Below are 18,598 nucleotides of genomic sequence, written 5' to 3' on the forward strand. Positions count from 1 at the left end.
TCCGGGCTATTGGCAATACTGTGCAATTGAAAATTTCTTGCTATTGCGCAATATTGTGCAATTAGATATTTCTTGCTATTGTGCAATACAATGCAATTAAAAATTTCTTGCTATTGCACAATACTGTGCAACTGGAGATTTCATGCTATTGTGCAATACTGTGCAATTGAACATTTCTTGCTATTGAACAATACTGTGCAATTAAAGATTTCTTGCTATTGCAGAATACTGTGCAATTGAAAATTTCTTGCTATTGCACAATACTTGGTATAATAATTTTTGACCCCGATTGGGACCAACTTGAAAACTGGGCCCATAATCAAAAATCTAAGTACATGTTAAGACTCACCATATCAAAGAACCCCAAAAATTCCATTTTTGTTAAAATCAAACTAAGTTTAATTTTGGACCCTTTGGACCTTAATGTAGATCAATTTAAAAACAGGACCAAAAATTAAGAATCTTAACACGGTTAGATTTGGCATATCAAAGAAACACAATAATTCATTTTTTTTGATGAAAGCAAACAAAGATTAATTTTGGCCCCTTATTCCTTGGGACCAAAACTCCCAAAAATAATCCAAACCTTCCTAATGTGGTCATAAACCTTTAAAGATTTCTATTAACTTATGCTAAAGGTATTGTTAAAAAAAACCAAGAAAAATGCTTATTTGGGACCTGTTTTTGGTTCCTAAATCCTATACTGTTGGGACTAAAACTACCAAAATCTATTCCAACCCTCCTTGTGTGGCCATAGACCTTATGTTAAAATATCATAGATTTCTGTTTACTAATACTTGAGTTATAGAGCAAAAACCATGAACAATGCTAATTTGGGCCCTTATTCCTAAACTGTTGAGACCAAAATACCCAAAATCAATCCCAGCCTTCCTTTCATGGTCATAAACCTTGTGTCTAAATTTCATATATTTCTATTGACTTTTACTTAAGTTAGAGTGCGAAAACCAAATGTCTTTGGATGAAGACGATGACGCCAACGTGATACCAATGTACAACCAAAAAGTTTTCAATTTTTGCGGTCGTATAAAAATGATCTCAAATCAAATTTCTAATGCAACAATAATTATTCAACTACTCATTTTAATAAAACATAAAGTATTAAAATATAAATGTCATACAGTCATGGTGATGATGCCCTCGCTAGCATATAACGTTAAAAAGGTACATAAAGTGAAGCTGCCAAAAATTGAACTTAAACTGAGTTTAGAGGTAATAAGCATTATATACATATTTCACTAAATTTAGTTGAGACAAACTTGAGAAATTTTTCCATTTGTGAGAGGGCATTCCCTAGAATGATAATCAAAGTGCTTGTAATCACTGAATGGCTATTAAAGACTGCTTAAATTTATCAGTTGGTAGTAAAGTGAATTTTGCATTGTATATTGTATATACATGTATAGCATTATTTTAAGTTGATTCAACTACTATTCTGGACAGAGAAATCTAAACTCCAATTTTTAAAGAAGATTTCATAAAGCATTGGTTTTAGGTAATTCAACAACCATTCTGGACAAAGAAATAACTCCAATTTATTGTCTGGAATTTACAAAAATGTTTGTTTTTGGCCCTTAATTCCTAGACTGTATGCCCCATAACCCACAAAATAGACCTCAACCTTCTACTTATGGTATTCAATATTATGGTACAATTTCAGAACAATTGAAATACTTATACACGACTTTTTGTACGGACACTAGATTAATGCTTGTTTTGGTCACCTTTGGAACCCTTATTCCTAAACCTTAGGGACTATATATATAACCCCCACCAAAACAATCCCAAGCTTCCTTTTATGATTATAAATATTACTGTGGATTCATAATTATTCTTTGAATACCAATTTTCGAGGCTTTCGTGGGTAGAGTCTAACCACGAAATTAAATGTTCAATGATTAACAAATTTTCTATATATATGCTTGTATGCAGACTTCGGCAAAACCACGAAATTAAATATCCACGAAAATGCAAATTTTCTTTAATCCACGAAAATTGGTACCCACAAAAATAAATGAATCCACAGTATGTTATAATTTTAAGGCTTCCTTTTTACTTATACTGAAGTTATTATCTGGAAACCATCCGTCTTGGGAAGACGACGACAGGATACCTACATGTATTTCAACTGCAAAAATTTCTGTGGTTGTTTAAAAATTTCAAACATGTACAATGAAATATTGTTTTAGAAATTGATAAGCCTAGATATGCCTTATAATTTTTCCCTGCATAGTTGAAGGACCATTTACACTCAGAACCGAGTCATCAGTAGGCAGCTAGTACAGATGTATTAAAACAACCTAGCATCATATTGCTAGTAGTGGTAGTAGCATTCTCGGGTAAATTTGTTCTTTTTTTTTAAATATGTTTGGTTCAAATCAAAATAGAATGCTTTTATCTCCCTAATACTTACATTGTAAATAGAGGTGATACTACTTTGACAAATCCTTGTACATGAGAGTTTTCTGTCAAATCTTTATTCCACAAAGAATGATTTGCATAACAATGAACTGAGCTCAAAGCAAAGTATTCAATAATACACTTAGACAAAGAGCTAAATTCAGTGATATACTTTGTACTACAGGTCCTTCGTTAACATCCATCGACCAAAACCACATCTCAAAAACATTCCATACTACATGGTTGGATTCAGAAGTCCTGAAAAAGACATGATTTTTTTTATCATATTTTAACTACATGGTTGGATTCAGAAGTCCTGAAAAAGACACGATTTTTTTATCATATTTTAAGTATATATACACAGGTTAAAACTTTCTTGTGGTACAATCATTCCGTATCTAGCAACTATCAATTTGCTTCATGCACATATTGATATGTGTTGAGTTTACCTCTGTTGGAAATAAGAACACACAAACCTCCACCTAATTTTAGTCAACGGACAAAACATTCAAAACTATAAAATATTATCTAAGACTTGTCAGTGTCTATTTACCATTGCCACTGAATCAGTGATATATGTACACATAATTATGTACATGCAAGACTAAAATTATAAAGTACATATATAAGACTAAAACTGACATTCAGTCTTTACGATATCTTCATTCCCAAAGTCATTTTCAAATCTGACTTCATGGTAAAATAAGATTCCATATCTACAATCAATGAAAAGGAAATATCCCTGTAATAGACTAGCATTTAAATCACAGTTTTCGAAAATGGAAGCTAGGTCACCGTGGAACCTAGAACTAAAAAAATCGAAACAATATATCTTAAATATTTCAAATGCATGTACATGAAATAATATTAATCTCTAAAATTCACCATATTGTTCCCTTTTTTATCTTCTGTTCGATACTGTATATCCAGTGGCGGATCCAGAAATTTTCTAAAGTGGGGGCCCACTGACTGACTGACTGAGGGGGCTCGCTCCAGTCACGATTCAGTGATTCCCTATATAAGCAACCAATTTTTTTCTCAAATAGCAGGGGCCCGCCCCCCCTAAATCCGTCTCTGATATCAACCTCTAGATGTCTTTCAATTACATTCAGTTTAGTGTGGGTTGATGTTTGATTGTTGTACATGTTACAATGAGCAAAGCCCATATCGAGTCAGCTATAAAAGGCCCTGATAAGACAATGTAAAACAATTCAAACGAGAAAACTAACATGTCTGTTTAAGGTTACATCATCAAAATATGTAGGGTAGGTAGGTAGGTCGGTATTTTTTTTTGTTTTTTTTTTTGCGCCATGATTTTGAATTGTGTGGTCCGTCTTGCATGGTCCGAGTTGTCCATGGGGCGAGAGTTCCCCTATTTATAATAATTGGATTATTTCTTATGACGGCAATAAAATGGCTTAGGGTGGGTTCTCAAAATAGGATCGGTCAGGTACCCGTAAACAAACATATAGTTTTTTGGCCTTACTGAGAGGCTGAGAGCACCATTGAAATATATACAAATCACAGATCAGATACACATCAACTATGTAAGACCTAATTTCAACACCCCTAAACAGTAGAATTTTATTACATAATCTGAAAGATGAAACCTTGAACTTCACAGGAAAAATACTCCAATTACTGGGAAAAATCATTTAAAAAAGTATCAGTTCAATATGTAAAGCCAATATTATAGCATTTTTTCAACTAAAATAGAATTTTCAGCTAAATGATAGCATCAAAGGCATACACCTTGCTACTTAAAAGTAGCAAAAAGTGTTTTTTTTTTTTTTTTAAATGTACATGTACTAAATAAAAGATGTCATTTAAATCTATTTGTTTTAAGTTTTGAAAAACTACAAAATCCCAATTTGTGACTAAACCTTGCAAATTGAATTTTCTACTAAAAAAAGTGATTTAAAAATCACTGATTTCAGTAAACTTGTCCCTTGCATGACTGAACATGGCAATTTATGAGCTGCCATTTTATCACACCAAAACTGACAGATAAACCAAAAAAATGACAATTGTAGGATACGTTTCTGTAAAATATGATAAAATCATGTTTTTAAATAAATGAATAATACCAAATAGATACACCAAATTTAAAGCACATTTACGGGAGGGATATACACAATCATTGCTAAACTATACATTTCAAACTCTATGCATTTCAGAGGCGGATGGGAAAAAATTTGGTTGCTTATATAGGGAATCACTGAAGCGTGACTGGAGCGGGCCCCCTCTTATGTCAGTCAGTGGACCCCCACTTATGGAAATTCCTGGATCCGCCACTGCATTTATAAATAAATATTGGTTTAAAAAAAGAAATATTGATGTGTATGACAGTATGGCTATCATGCTTATTCTAAATTGATGGTAAATTCCATGTCAGCATTGTATTTTGGGAATTCCCAGGTAAATGCCAAGTCTAAATACAGCTGCTTCATCAATACTATAGCTGTCTGTAAAGATATTCTTCCAATCAATGCAAACCCAGCTGAGTACGGTGTATAAAAATACACTGAATATCCTCCACCAGTATTTACATGCAGGGGTGTGGAAATATTTGTTGTGAGCACTTGTCCCTGGGCAAGTGAAACCCAACATTTTACTTGTCCAGAAAAATATTTACTTGCCCTGATGATCTCAATAAATATTGAAGTATTTCTCGTTAGCTAATATATGATTCTTACTTCGCACTGTTGTGCATCATCCATTTGTTTATATGTGTAAAAAAAATAGGAAAGTAGGAAATGGGTTAACATCAATGGGACAGAAACCTAACAGCAAACCAACCAATGAAATGACATGTAAAGGTCAATTTTGCAGCAGTTTTGATAAAAATTGTAGCCAGTATACATATACTAAATTTGAGGAGAGTGACTGATAATTTGAAGAAAAGTAAACTATAAATAATAGATAAAACTATTGATTTTGTGGTGTTTCTCTCAACTGACACACTTGTTTTTTTCTTGATTATTCATTATTGTCTTGATGGGCAATTAAAGCGTCCCTTCTTTTTACCACTTTGACAACAAATAATGTTGACCTTTCATCTATTATAAAATAAGACAAAAACTTAATTTATTTTCCGAATTTCCATAGATAGCCAGGGGCAATCTGATATCCACGATGTCTTAAATTCTCGCTTCCGTTTCATCTATAAATAAGACAAAAACTTAATTTATTTTCCGAATTTCCATAGATAGCCAGGGGCAATCTGATATCCACGATGTCTGAAATTCTCGCTTCCGTTTTTATTTTTTAAATACTCTGTGTCCTCCATTTGCATTTAAGGTTTTCTACTCGACTCATGACTCTTTTTGTCTTGCTTGCCCAGCTTTTCATTTAGTATTTATCAATCTGAATCTCAATACAAAATTGAAAGAAATGACACTTCCGGCAAATGACGGATAAAACCTAATCGACGATCCCGGTTCAATGGACAAAGCAAATGCAATGTTACGCGACTCGGGTTCGCATACTTATTTTTATTTGTTTTGGTAATCGATCTATTTCCAGTATCATGTAATATTTATCGTCATGAACATTGATGTTTTTACTTGCTGAACATTGGTTTCTCTTACATAAATTAAACATCTCTATACGTTTTGAAATTAATTTTATCTTTTGTTGGATTTGAACTTTGTCTTGTGTATTTTTTTACTTGTCCACGGGCAACCAAGACAAAAATAATTACTTGTCCGGTTGTTCAAATGTACGAGTCGGGCATAGCATTTCCACACCCCTGCCATGCGTACAGTAAATCTGTTAAAGAGAAAACCCCTCCTATCCCCCCCTCATTAAATGCACCAAGAATTTCAGGGCTGTAATGTAGGTCATTTATACACACCAGAATTGTACAAAAAACTTATGTCATGTTTCTGTATACCAAATTATCATGAAATTGAGCTGTTTCCTTCAACATATACAAATATGTAGAAATAATGTACATCGTTTTCATTAAGATACCAGATACGACTAAACATGTAAACAACCCCTGAACTACAATGTTATACGGAATCGTCCATAATGTAAACCCCTAATATACAATGTTGTGTGGAATCGTCCAGGCGCGAATACACGGTTTCCGCTGTTAATGCCAGTGTTATCATGACTGACATTAGGGGATGAAATGCATATAGATGACTATAAACAGCTGATAAAGTATATTCAATAGTAACTTTTTTGTTCGTTGAAATGTGTGGGATTGTGCAGCACGTGTCATCATGACATGTGTCCCTTCGCGGCCTTCAGTTTAGATTATAGACTAGAGAAGAGACTAAATGCGTACAAACCTGATGTCAAATGAAGATATACGGAATTTAAATAACGTTGATCTTTTAAATGTACGAAACACAAACACATATGACAATTGTTCACATAAAATAGATAGTAATTTTTTTCCCAAATGAACGTCCATTAAAATTAAGTCTGTGATGAATATTTCCCGCGCAAATGTCATGGAATAGACCAAAACGAATTTTCGGTGTGTGTTGTCATTAAAACATTCGGGTCAATGAACACAGCTAGATTAAATATATAAATATGTTAACTATATTTATATTGGTTTTTCAGAAAAGTGACTTTACCAGATTTTTTTGGGTGGCAAACAACGGTAAATAGCCTATATCATCTTACATGACATATGAAAACCCCTTAAGCATAATGGTGTGTGTATGGAATAGTCCATGGAATTGTCCAAACCGATACAGGTGAAATACGTAGAATAATATTGCTGTGTCTATTGTGGGCACAGCAATAAAATCAGATTTAAGATCCTTATGAGCCCGTAGTAAAGTAAAAAAAACTGTAAAAAGCCTTATTTAATAAAATTTGCTCGATTAACCTTGAAGTGAAGACTAATAAAAATTGCGTGTATAGTGAACCCCCTAAATAAAATAATACTGTGTTCTAGACCACTTCCCCTTTCGGTGATCTACAGAAATGATTTTTTACTATATAGTATGTTAATCAATGCAGCAGTACTTTCTCATCCATATCACATAAATTATTTTTTTCGGAAAATAGGTGGGTGTGTTTTCCCGCCTTACATTATATGACATTTAAGTTTTCTTTGCGAATCATTTTATCCAAATGAAATGTATGAATGTCTACCAATATGTGAAATTTATGCATAATCAATTGAATGGAGTTTTATCAATTTCTTTAATTCAACTCTCGGTAATTTGATATATTAAGTATGAAAATTGCGTATGTGTATCCACGAATTAAACCGGTCCAATGCATGTTGCTAAGTAAGCTTTGTATATAAAGCCTCTCCTCAGTATTTGTACGAAGCAATCCAATTTAAAAAAAACAACGCGACAAGAGATGTACAAGACGTCCGTCTTATTCATATGCTGTATGGCAATATGTTATATTACGCCAACAAGTAAGTGATGTAAATTACGGTAAAAGTATGATATTTCAATTTAGAGGACATATAAGTATTTTCAATTAGCAATCTCGTTTTGTTTTTGTTAAGAATTTAAGAAAACATTATAATTATACTGGGAGGTTTTTTAAGGTTACAATTATAAGACGGAATTTTTACTCAGTAACTCTGTCAATATAGTCTCTAATACATGGTCTGGTACTTAGACACTGCACTCTAATATGGTCTGTTTAACCTTTTTCAAGGTTTCATATGAAAAGCTATCTGAAAGGTTGTTAGATAATCTTTTGTATTGGCATTATGATAGCATGTACTGTTTGAAAGAAACCCAATATTGTAATATTATATGCTAAACAGAACTTGTCAATTACAGGGAAACCTTTTCAGAACATGTTCAAACATTGACCAAAATTTTCTTCCCCCTGCCTTTTTTCAAATTGTTTGGTACAAAGGTAAAGCAACAAACGCTGGGACCTATTTTACTTTTTTCTTTTTCTTAGCGGAAATTAAAAATAAATCATCACATTATGAAAGACCAAGTTGATATCAATTTGCATTAAAAAAAAGTATCAAAAGTAAAATTAATACACTTTCAAGTTATGGTTAAAATAGATAAAGTTGAATAATTACTTAAAATAAAGATTTATGCAGCAGTATTTCTTTTTAAAAATAACGAGTTGTATCGGCAGTATTATTTATAAAGATGCCAAGTCTATGTTGAAGTATTTTTATGAAGATAACTATTTTAAATATATGTTGCAGCATATATTTGTCTTTCTATAAACACAATGTATATGGCTACTTGTAAAAAATGGAAAACAACATGTTGAATAATTTAATGCATCCGAAGCTTTTCTGGACTTACCTTCATCAGGAACGCTCAAAGCCAAACATTTGAAATCCGAAGATGGATAAGTACAGAAAATCGTTGAAGAGCTATATGTAAAAAAAACCTCAAATAAATAGCCAAATTCATCTAAAGCCAACTTGGCCAAAGGAGTTGAAACCTTGAAGCCGTATTATGTGATATTGAATCAATGTATGATTTTTTTTGTACAATGTTTTCAGAAGGGCAATGTATATGGCTACCAAAAGCCGCATTGGGTCTTATTGAAATAATGTAGGATTTTTGTCCAATGTTTTCAGAAGGGCAATATATATGGCTACTAAAAGCCGCATTGGGTCATTTTGATTTAATGTATGATTTTTGTACAATGGCCTGAGGGAGTTGAAACCTTGAAGCCGTATTATGTGATATTGAATCAATGTATGATTTTTTTTGTACAATGTTTTCAGAAGGGCAATGTATATGGCTACTAAAAGCCGCATTGGGTCATATTGAAATAATGTAGGATTTTTGTCCAATGTTTTCAGAAGGGCAATGTATATGGCTACTAAAAGCCGCATTGGGTCATTTTGATTTAGTGTCTGATTTTTGTACAATGTTTTCAAAAGGGCAATGTATATGGTTACGAAAAGCCGCATTGGGTCTTATTGAAATAATGTAGAATTTTTGTACAATGTTTTCAGAAGGGCAATTCATATGGTTACGTAAAGCTGCATTAGGTCATTTTGAATTCATGTATGATTTGTCATTTGTTTTCAGAAGGGTAATGTTTATGGCTACTAAAAGCCGTATTGTGTGATGTTGAATAAATGTATGATTTTTTTGTCCAATGTTTTCAGAAGGGCAATGTATATGGCTACTAAAAGCCGCTTTATGTCATAATGAATTAATGTATCATGATTTGTCATTTATTTTCAGAAGGGCAATGTTCGTTACCAGATACCTTACATAATCAGTACTTTCGAAGTTATGCTGGTGTTTCTGCTTGGCCTTTTACTGAGTCTACAGGGCAATTTTTCACTGACTACGTTACCTATAATGGGTTATTCCCAGCGACGTTTTTGTCGGACAGCCCTGATCGATATGACTGCAAACAAAATAAAGGAGATTATTATTTGTTTAAGTAAGTTTGAAAATAGTTTAAGACAGAAAATATGAAAATAAAGAATTAAAACATAATGCAGAAAAATCAAATGTAACCGAAAGTGAATTGTAAAGATGAGAAAATGATAATCCTTTTAATCGCTATTTTACAAATATTTTTTTTTCTTATTTATGAAGTCGTGTTGATTCTTCAGAAACGTCACCAGACACAGAAAAAACTAAAATCATTTTATTGATAGATGATTTGTAACATACATAATTTATATTCATTGTAGATCAGAGAATGCCATACTTGATCAGATTGAAAATAAACATATATTTCTGTGCATGAAACTAACACAAATTGATACAGGGAAATATGCTTTGTATTATTTTCGTGAAACGGGTAAGTAAACAGCTGTTTAATTTACAAGTTGGGACAAAAAACTACAAAAGAAACTAAAATGACTTAAAAACTAGAGGCTCTAAAGAGCCTGTGTCGCTCACATTGGTCTATGTGCATATAAAACAAAGGACACAGATGGATTCATGACAAAATTGTGTTTTGGTGATGGTGATGTGTTTGTAGATCCTACTTTACTGAACATTCTTGCTAATTACAATGTTCTCTATCTGTAATATACTTGGCCCTTAAGATACAGAAGAAAATATTTTGTATGAATTTACAAAATATTACCAAATTAATGAAAATTGTTAAAAATTTACTATAAAGGACAATAACTCATTAAGGGGTCAACTGACCATTTTGGTGATGTTGACTTTTTCTTAGATCTTACTTTGCTGAAAATTATTGCTGTTTACAGTTTATCTCTATCTATAATAGTATTCAAGATAATAACCAAAAACGGCAAAATTTCTTTAAAAATTACCAATTGGTGGCAGCAACCCAACAACCAATTGTCCGATTCTTCTGAAATTTCAGGGCAGATAGATATTGACCTGATAAACAATTTAACCACTGTCAGATTTGCTCTAAATACTTTGGTTTCAGAGTTATAAGCCAAAATCAACATTTTACCCCTATGTTCTATTTTTAGCCATGGCGGCCATCTTGGTTGGTTGGCCGGGTCACCGGACACATTTTTCAAACTAGATACCATAGTGATGATTGTGGCCAAGTTTGGTTAAATTTAGCTCAGTAGTTTCAGGAGAAGATTTTTGTAAAAGTTAACGACGACGGACGCCGGACGACGGACGCCGGACGACGGACGCCAAGTGATTGGAAAAGCTCACTTGGCCCTTTTAAAAAGTAAAAAAAAACAAACACTTAACAATAAAAAAAAAAAAAAATAGCAATAAAATTAAGACAAACAACAGTCTATATAACTTAAATATCTAAATCAATTTTAAATAAAAACTGAGCAATACGATCCCCACAAAAAACGGGATAAACTCAGAAGCTCATGAAAATTCAACAGCTGGTTCTATTCTTATATATTTTTTGTAAATAGCATGATTGATTTAATATAGATGACCATGATGTTGCAACCGTATATTTACTTTTAAATATCTGCATACTAACTAGGTAGTTAGACGAAGTTTTGTAAAACAGACCTTTGGCTCCTTTCACGTTAAATCTTGCAAGTAATGAATTTAAGAATGGAAGTTTTTAACGACCTTGACTGTCTATACACCCCTTGCACGGTTAGCATAATGAATTTGTTGCTGATTTGGAACAATATATATGCACATTTGTAGCATTATATGTTGTTGTTGATTTAGAGGGACACATATATATATAATAAATGTTTATAATATGGTTAAGTTTATGTATACATCTATTTTTTTTATTTAGCTACTCAGCCCGCCGGTGTAACCAAAGGAAGTGTATCAACCAGAACGACGGAATCACAAGACCCTGATATATGTGATATATGCAAAATGCACCCTGGAGTTCCTGGTGATAATGATTATCATATAATTGTTCGTAAGTTGCATTTCTTGGAATGTCTAGTCCCTTCTGTAGACCTGCCTGTCTTCTTCATTTACGTTTTCATAGTGATGCAGCTAAGATACTTTTCCAATCAGTGTACCTTTAACAGTTTCCTAGATATATCTCCCAGATATGTTCAACGCATATATCTTCGTATGTGTCTTTTTATGCCCCATCTACGATAGTAGAGGGGCATTATGTTTTTTGGTCTGTGCGTCCGTTCGTTCGTGGTACCGTCCATCCGTCTGTTCGTCCGTTCGTCTGTCTGTCCCGCATCAAGTAAAAGTAAAAGGTTTTGGTCAATGTAGTTCATGATATGAAGTTGAAGTCTAATCAACTTGACATATGATACACATGTTCCCTATAATATGATCCTTCTCATTTTAATGCCAAATAAGAGTTTTTAACCCAATTTCACAGTCCACTGAACATAGAAAATTTAAGTGCGATTGGGACATCTGAGTAATTTGGACACATTCTTGTTTTAGTTGTTTGTTATCCCAATCATTTACACTGCACAAGGTATATACAAACGTCCGGCAGAATTTTGGAAAACATGATTTTCTGGTGGATGTACACGAGACAACAATAAAAAAAATCAAACTATCATTGCTTTCTTCTTATAATAGTTGTTAGTTTTTTTCTTCTCTACCGATGTGTAGGCAAGAAAATTGGTTAACTACAAACGTGAAAGGAAATATCTCAAAAACAAGTGTGTCCATTTGAAACTTTTGGTTCAATCTATAATTACCATGAACTCTTTAATTTAGTTTACCCACTAATTTAGATTACGTTAAGGATCTGTGAATAACATAATCAGAAATATAAGGCTTTGTTTCAGAGAGACTATATTTCTGTTCTCCGAAAAAGCCAAAAACAATACACTTAAAAGTAATCAAATTTTGATCGCTTAAACATTTATTTATATTATCTACATTTTTTCTGTGGCATTACAAATACTGTTCCGTTTATTTCCCACATCAGAGTCATAGTAGTTTTACCAGCTATTTGGCGGAATCAGAATTTATAACTGCATTCAATGTGACATAAAATGAAAAAATAAAGTTATAGTGCATATTTTTTTTATATGAATTAAATATAAATTGATTAGTATTATATGTATAACATTTGAATTTTTTTTAGATGCAGATGACCCTGCACAAAGTAAGTATATTTGAATTAAGTGAAATATTGCATAGTACAGAATATCCTAAAATATTTACAGTCGCATAAGAGGAATGGGGTACCCTGACATTTTACAATTATGGAGAGAGTTTAAAACAAATTTAACTGAATTGATTCTGTTATGCAAGTTATTCTTATTGCTCAAAACAATCCTCAGCGAAAAAAACAGAAGTATGAACTAGCAAAAGAAGAAATTGAAAAGAATTAGGAAATCTAAAATTAAAGATATCTGAAACTTATCATATTGCATTCGCAAGCTCTTGCAATGATAAACTGCTCCCGAAATTCGTCCGCAATATTAATAACTTAAACATGTATAAAGGTTCTGTTTTCAAACTTTCCTTTCAAATATTTATGACAAATATATTATTTGCAATAATCATTTTGCGTGATATGTTTATCAAAATGTTTATGTATTACAGTTCCCGCGGACCCACCCCAGGTACCTATTCCAGTCCCTAAAGTTGGGTGTGGAATACCTCCAGAGTGCCCTGGCTTTTATGAAGACTCTCGGTGTGTTCCGATAATTGTACCTACACCAATTGAGATATTCTGCCAGTTCTTCTTGGATAATTTGGAAGTACCAGTGGGAAAAAAACGAGGAGTTCCAGTACGAGGCGATCGTGTATTGAAAGAACTGATGACTAGACACAAAAAGAAAAAGGGAAAAAAGAAAGGACATTATTGGAAACCAAAATCTGGTTCTGGTTCTGGGTCTCATTCTGCTGAAGAGAATGTATGTTCATGTCCGGAATTCGATGTATTGATTACAGCGTGCGAGGAAATTCTTGGTTCCATTAATTATTAAGCTTCAACAACACTCTCTCAACTTTTTAGTATTTCATAGCTCATGCTTTTTTTGCTTTAACTATATTGCTGTTACGAAAATATAAAGACAACACAAGTTTTGGACGATAAAATGATTGCAAATTAATAGAGATCATCTTGGTTCAATCGTCTCAATTGAACCAATTGTACTTACGTTATTTAAGAGGCGGATTAAGGGGCAAGGTGCTCAACTCCTTTTGTTGTTGACTATTTAAGGAATCACTGCATCACATGCCACTTCTTATGGTAGTCAGTGCCTTATAAAAATTTCTGGTCTGCCACTGATAAATCCATTTCTCGGTGCTAATTGCCTAGCTAATTATTATGTATAGAATATGCATCTATATGGTTAACTCATTTGTATGAAGATCTGGATTACAGAATCGTAAATAAATGGACCCGACAAATAAATTATTAAGAAAAAAAGCAAAAACGAAGAAAAGAAAATCAGGGGTTGCTAAAATATATGATGGTGAAGATTAGAAAATTATCGCCAAACAAATACAGAATATTGAAAATACCAAAAGTATAATAGAAAAGAAGACCCCCACCGCAAAAAAAAATAAAAAAAAAAAAATAAGCCCTCTTTCAGACCTTTCGCGTATCCGTTGCTTTAAAATATTCCGCCTGAGCATCTTCGTTAAATTTTACTCATAGTACTAGCTACAACTTTAATGTATGGTGTGTGTGACACGTGTTTATTTTCAATATGTTTTTTTAAAGCAAAGCTAATTCTGATCAAGTCATGAATATGATACTTGTTATCAATTTGTTTGGTGCGTTTGATGTGTTTGGGTTTTTGCCATATGACACATGTTATCGTATTTTTTATTTGTTTGATTTGTTTGAGTTTTTGATTTTGTCATTTGATTAGGGACTTTCCGTTTGGATTGTCATCGGTGTTCAGATTTTTTTTTGTGATTTTACTTTCTACATATGTTGACCGAAAGTACACCAAGGTATTAAAACTTGTGATTTAGAAAAAAAACTTTCAAAGAATTCGTATTTTCACATTTTTATAAACTTGTTTGTTATTTTGCATTTTTTTCTTTCTGTTCATTGCTATAGTAATAAATAGTTGTGCATCTATCGGTTTGTTTTGGTTTTATTGTTAATAATACAATTACAAGTTACACAAGTTTATATATACCTCAAAGTACACACGTCAAAATTTTCTTAGATTTTCAACGATTGGCCATACAATGCATAAATAAAACAAATATAAAAACAAAAGTAACCTGACTTATATTCCTAAATATGGTAAGTGCTTTTAACGAATTTAATTCCTCAGAAATTTTGAGAAAAAAAAAGAGAAATTTTAAGGATCTTAAGGTCGTTAGTTATTGAGAACGATAGGTTTTGAGTCGATATTTATTGTGTCAATATTTTTTGTGTCGATAGTTTTGAGAACGATAATTTTTGAGGTGCTGATGCCTTCATAAAGTTGCATATTACTGCTTTGTAATAACAAATATGCTTACCGAAGATCATCACTATGAGCTAGACAATGATCAGCTTGACCTGAGGTTTTTAAAGCCTTCACGGGTATGCTGGGTGAAATCAGGAACACAAATTATTCAGTGATTCACTCATAAAATACACAAATACGCGGTAACCCGATAGATTAATTTTCAAATTTAATCATAATTAAATGATATAGCAGCCGTCAGTATAGGTTTTCAGAAGACTTCCACGAATAATTATCAGCAATACAAAAATCAAAATAGAGATTTTATTCTATCAAGAATAATATTCTATTTGTAGAGTGTTCATTGTTGAAGATGCACATAAAGCTATGTACTTTAGTAGGTGAGCGACACAGACTTTTTAAAGCCTCAAGTTATAAACACTTGGATCCTACCTTAAATAAGATAAATCCAGACTACTTATACACATATGAATATCCCATTTGTTACAAGTAGATATTTGAATTCTGATTTGTAGTGAAGTAAATTAGTATAAATCCGAATTCCATTTTTTACTTGTACATGTGTAGTAGGAGGATTCATGATCTTAATGCAATCCAATGTGTGCTGTAACATGTGCATCCGGAAGTGTCTTGAGCTTAATAGAAGACGCATTTTCAGATAAACTTATTACACATCCTTGCTATACGTATACATTATTTCGGGTTTGTCCTGGTACCTTTGATTACTATTTACACCACTGGGTCGATGCCACTGCTGTTGGACGTTTCGTCCCCGAGGGTATCACCAGCCCAGTAGTCAGCACTTCAGTGTTGACATGAATATTAACTATATGGTCATTTTAAAAAAAATTCTGTTACAAAGCTTCGAAATATTCGAAAAACTAAGGATTTTTTTATCCCAGGAATAGATTACCTTAGCCGTATTTGGCACATTTTTTTGGAATTTTGGGTCCTCAATGCTCTTCAACTTAGTAATTGTTTGGCTTTATAACTAGATTGATCTGAGCGCCACTGAAGAGTCTTATGTAGACGAAACGCGAGTCTGTATCAAAGAGATTGATACCCAACTCAACAAGAATGTGTCCATAGTACACGGATATTCCAAGCACTATAATTTTCTATGTTCAGTGGACCGTGAAATTGGGGTCAAAACTCAAATGTTGCTTTAAAATTATAAAGATCATATAATAGGGAACATGTGTACTAAGTTTCATGTTCAAAACTTGGAACATCCAAATGAAACATTCAGATATCTATCCAGTATCGTTTTGACAAACCTTCATGGAACTTTATGAAATAAGGGCAGAATCTTCTTTATGATAAAAAGACATTATCGACAGCAGCATTTTGAAACTACTGTTATTTTTTTCATTTTCCGTTTTCATGAATAAATATATCTTTTTTGTCGAGCCTTCGACTTTTGTCGAAAAAGCGAGACATAGTGATCCTAAATTCCGTCGTGGTCGGCGTCCACAAATATTCACTCTGTGGTTAAAGTTTTTGAAATTATAAAAACTTTCTTAAACTATCCTGGATTTCTACCAAACTTGGACAAAAGCTTACTTATGATCATAAGATGTTATACAAATGTTGCCATTATTTTATGACAGCTAATGTTTATGTATGCATAGTAATTTCTGAACATCTGTTGATGGATCAAACCAACAAAACAGGAGGTCATAAGGTGACATAAGTGGTATGAACAAGCTAGTTTGTTTTTTGAGAGTTAAAACATATAGTGACTTTAATATGTATCAAAGGTACCAGGATTATAATTTAATACACTAGAAGCGCATTTCGTCTACACAAGACTCATCAGTGACGCTCAGATCAAACTAGAGGCTCTCAAGAGCCTGTATCGCTCACTTGACTCTACTTGGGTTTTTGAAATCATATAAAAAAAGATAAAATTTGGCTACAAAGTTACAAAACTTGGTCAGCACCTCATAAGGAACAATAATGCTATGTTGGGTTCCATTCCATTCAGTGGTTCTCTAAAAGAAGACTTTTGTATGCATTTCCCATAGGGTCCTATGTTAAACTAAACCCCCCGCTGGCGGCCATCTTGGATGATGGATCGGCTACAAAGTAACAACTCTTGGTCAGCATCTCATAAGAAACATTTATGCTATGTTTGATTTCATTACATCAAGTGGTTCAATTTGAATGTATTTCCCTTAGGGTCCTATGTTAAACAAAGTCCACCAACTGGCGACCATCTTGGATGATGGATCGGCGACAAAGTAACATCACTTTGTCAGCATCTCATTGGGAACATTCATACTATGTTTTGTTTCATTCCATTCAGTGGTTCACTAAAAGAAGACATTTGTATGTATTTCCCATATTGTCCTACGTAAAACTAAGTCCCCTGCTGGCAACCATCTTGGATGATGGATCGGCTACAAAGTAACAACACTTGGTCAACACTTCATAAGGAACATTCATGCCATGTTTGGTTTTATTCCATTCAATGGTTCTTTAGAAGAAACCATTTGTTTGCATTTCCCATAGGGACCTATGTTAAACTAAGTCCCCCGCTAGTGGCCGTCTTGGATGATGGATCGGCTACAAAGAAACAACACTTGGTCAGCACCTCATAAGGATCATTCATGCCATGTTTGGTTTCATTCCATTCAGTGGTTCTCTAAAAGAAGTCATTTGTATGCATTTCCCAAAGGGACCTATGTTAAACTAAGTCCCCCGCTGGCGGCCATCTTGGATCATGGATCGGCTACAAAGTAACAACACTTGGTCAGCACCTCATTAGGGACATTCATGCCATGTTTGGTTTCATTCCATTCAGTGGTTCTCTAAAAGGAGTCATTTGTATGCATTTCCCATAGAGTCCTATGTTAAACTAAGTTCCCAGATGGCAGACATCTTGGATGATGGATCGGCTACAAAGTAACAACACTTGGTCAGCATCTCATAAGGAACTTTCATGCCATGTTTGATTTTATTCCATTCAGTGGTTCTCTAGAAGAAGTTCAAAATGTAAAATGTTGACGACGACGACGACGGACGACGGACGTCAGACGACGAACCCAAAGTGATGAGAAAAGCTCACTTGGCCCTTCGGGCAGGTGATCTAAAAAGTTATAAAGCCAAACAAATACAAAGTTGAAGAGCATTGAGGACCCAAAATTCCAACTTAAGGCTCTGAAGAGCCTGTATCGCTCACCTGACTACTTGGGTTTTTGAAATCATATAAAAAAAGATAAATTTGGCTACAAAGTAACAACACGTAGCCAGCACCTCATAAGGAAAGGAACATTCATATGTTTGATTTCATTCAATTCAGTGGTTCTCTAGAAGGAAACTTTTGTATCCTATATTAAACTAAGCCCCCCCCCACCCCCCCTTCCCCGCTAGTGGCCATCTGTGATGATTGATCGGCTACAAAGTATCGACACTTGGTCAGCATCTCATAAGGAACATTTATGCTATGTT

General features: G+C 33.4%; 1 protein-coding gene across 1 annotated transcript; it reads left to right on the plus strand.

Annotated features, from left to right (window-relative positions):
• The first annotated feature begins 7,592 nt into the window (after positions 1 to 7,592).
• On the plus strand, positions 7,593 to 14,805 carry LOC139485322 (uncharacterized). The gene is made up of 6 exons (XM_071269742.1): positions 7,593 to 7,816; positions 9,585 to 9,789; positions 10,046 to 10,155; positions 11,566 to 11,697; positions 12,847 to 12,867; positions 13,311 to 14,805. Exons 1-6 carry the CDS (start codon positions 7,756 to 7,758, stop codon positions 13,694 to 13,696), a joined length of 915 nt encoding a protein of 304 aa, XP_071125843.1. The 5' UTR covers positions 7,593 to 7,755; the 3' UTR covers positions 13,697 to 14,805.
• Positions 14,806 to 18,598: the final 3,793 nt, after the last annotated feature.

Source organism: Mytilus edulis, chromosome 8, assembly GCF_963676685.1.
Source record: "Mytilus edulis chromosome 8, xbMytEdul2.2, whole genome shotgun sequence".
Classification (NCBI taxonomy): Eukaryota; Metazoa; Mollusca; class Bivalvia; order Mytilida; family Mytilidae; genus Mytilus; species Mytilus edulis.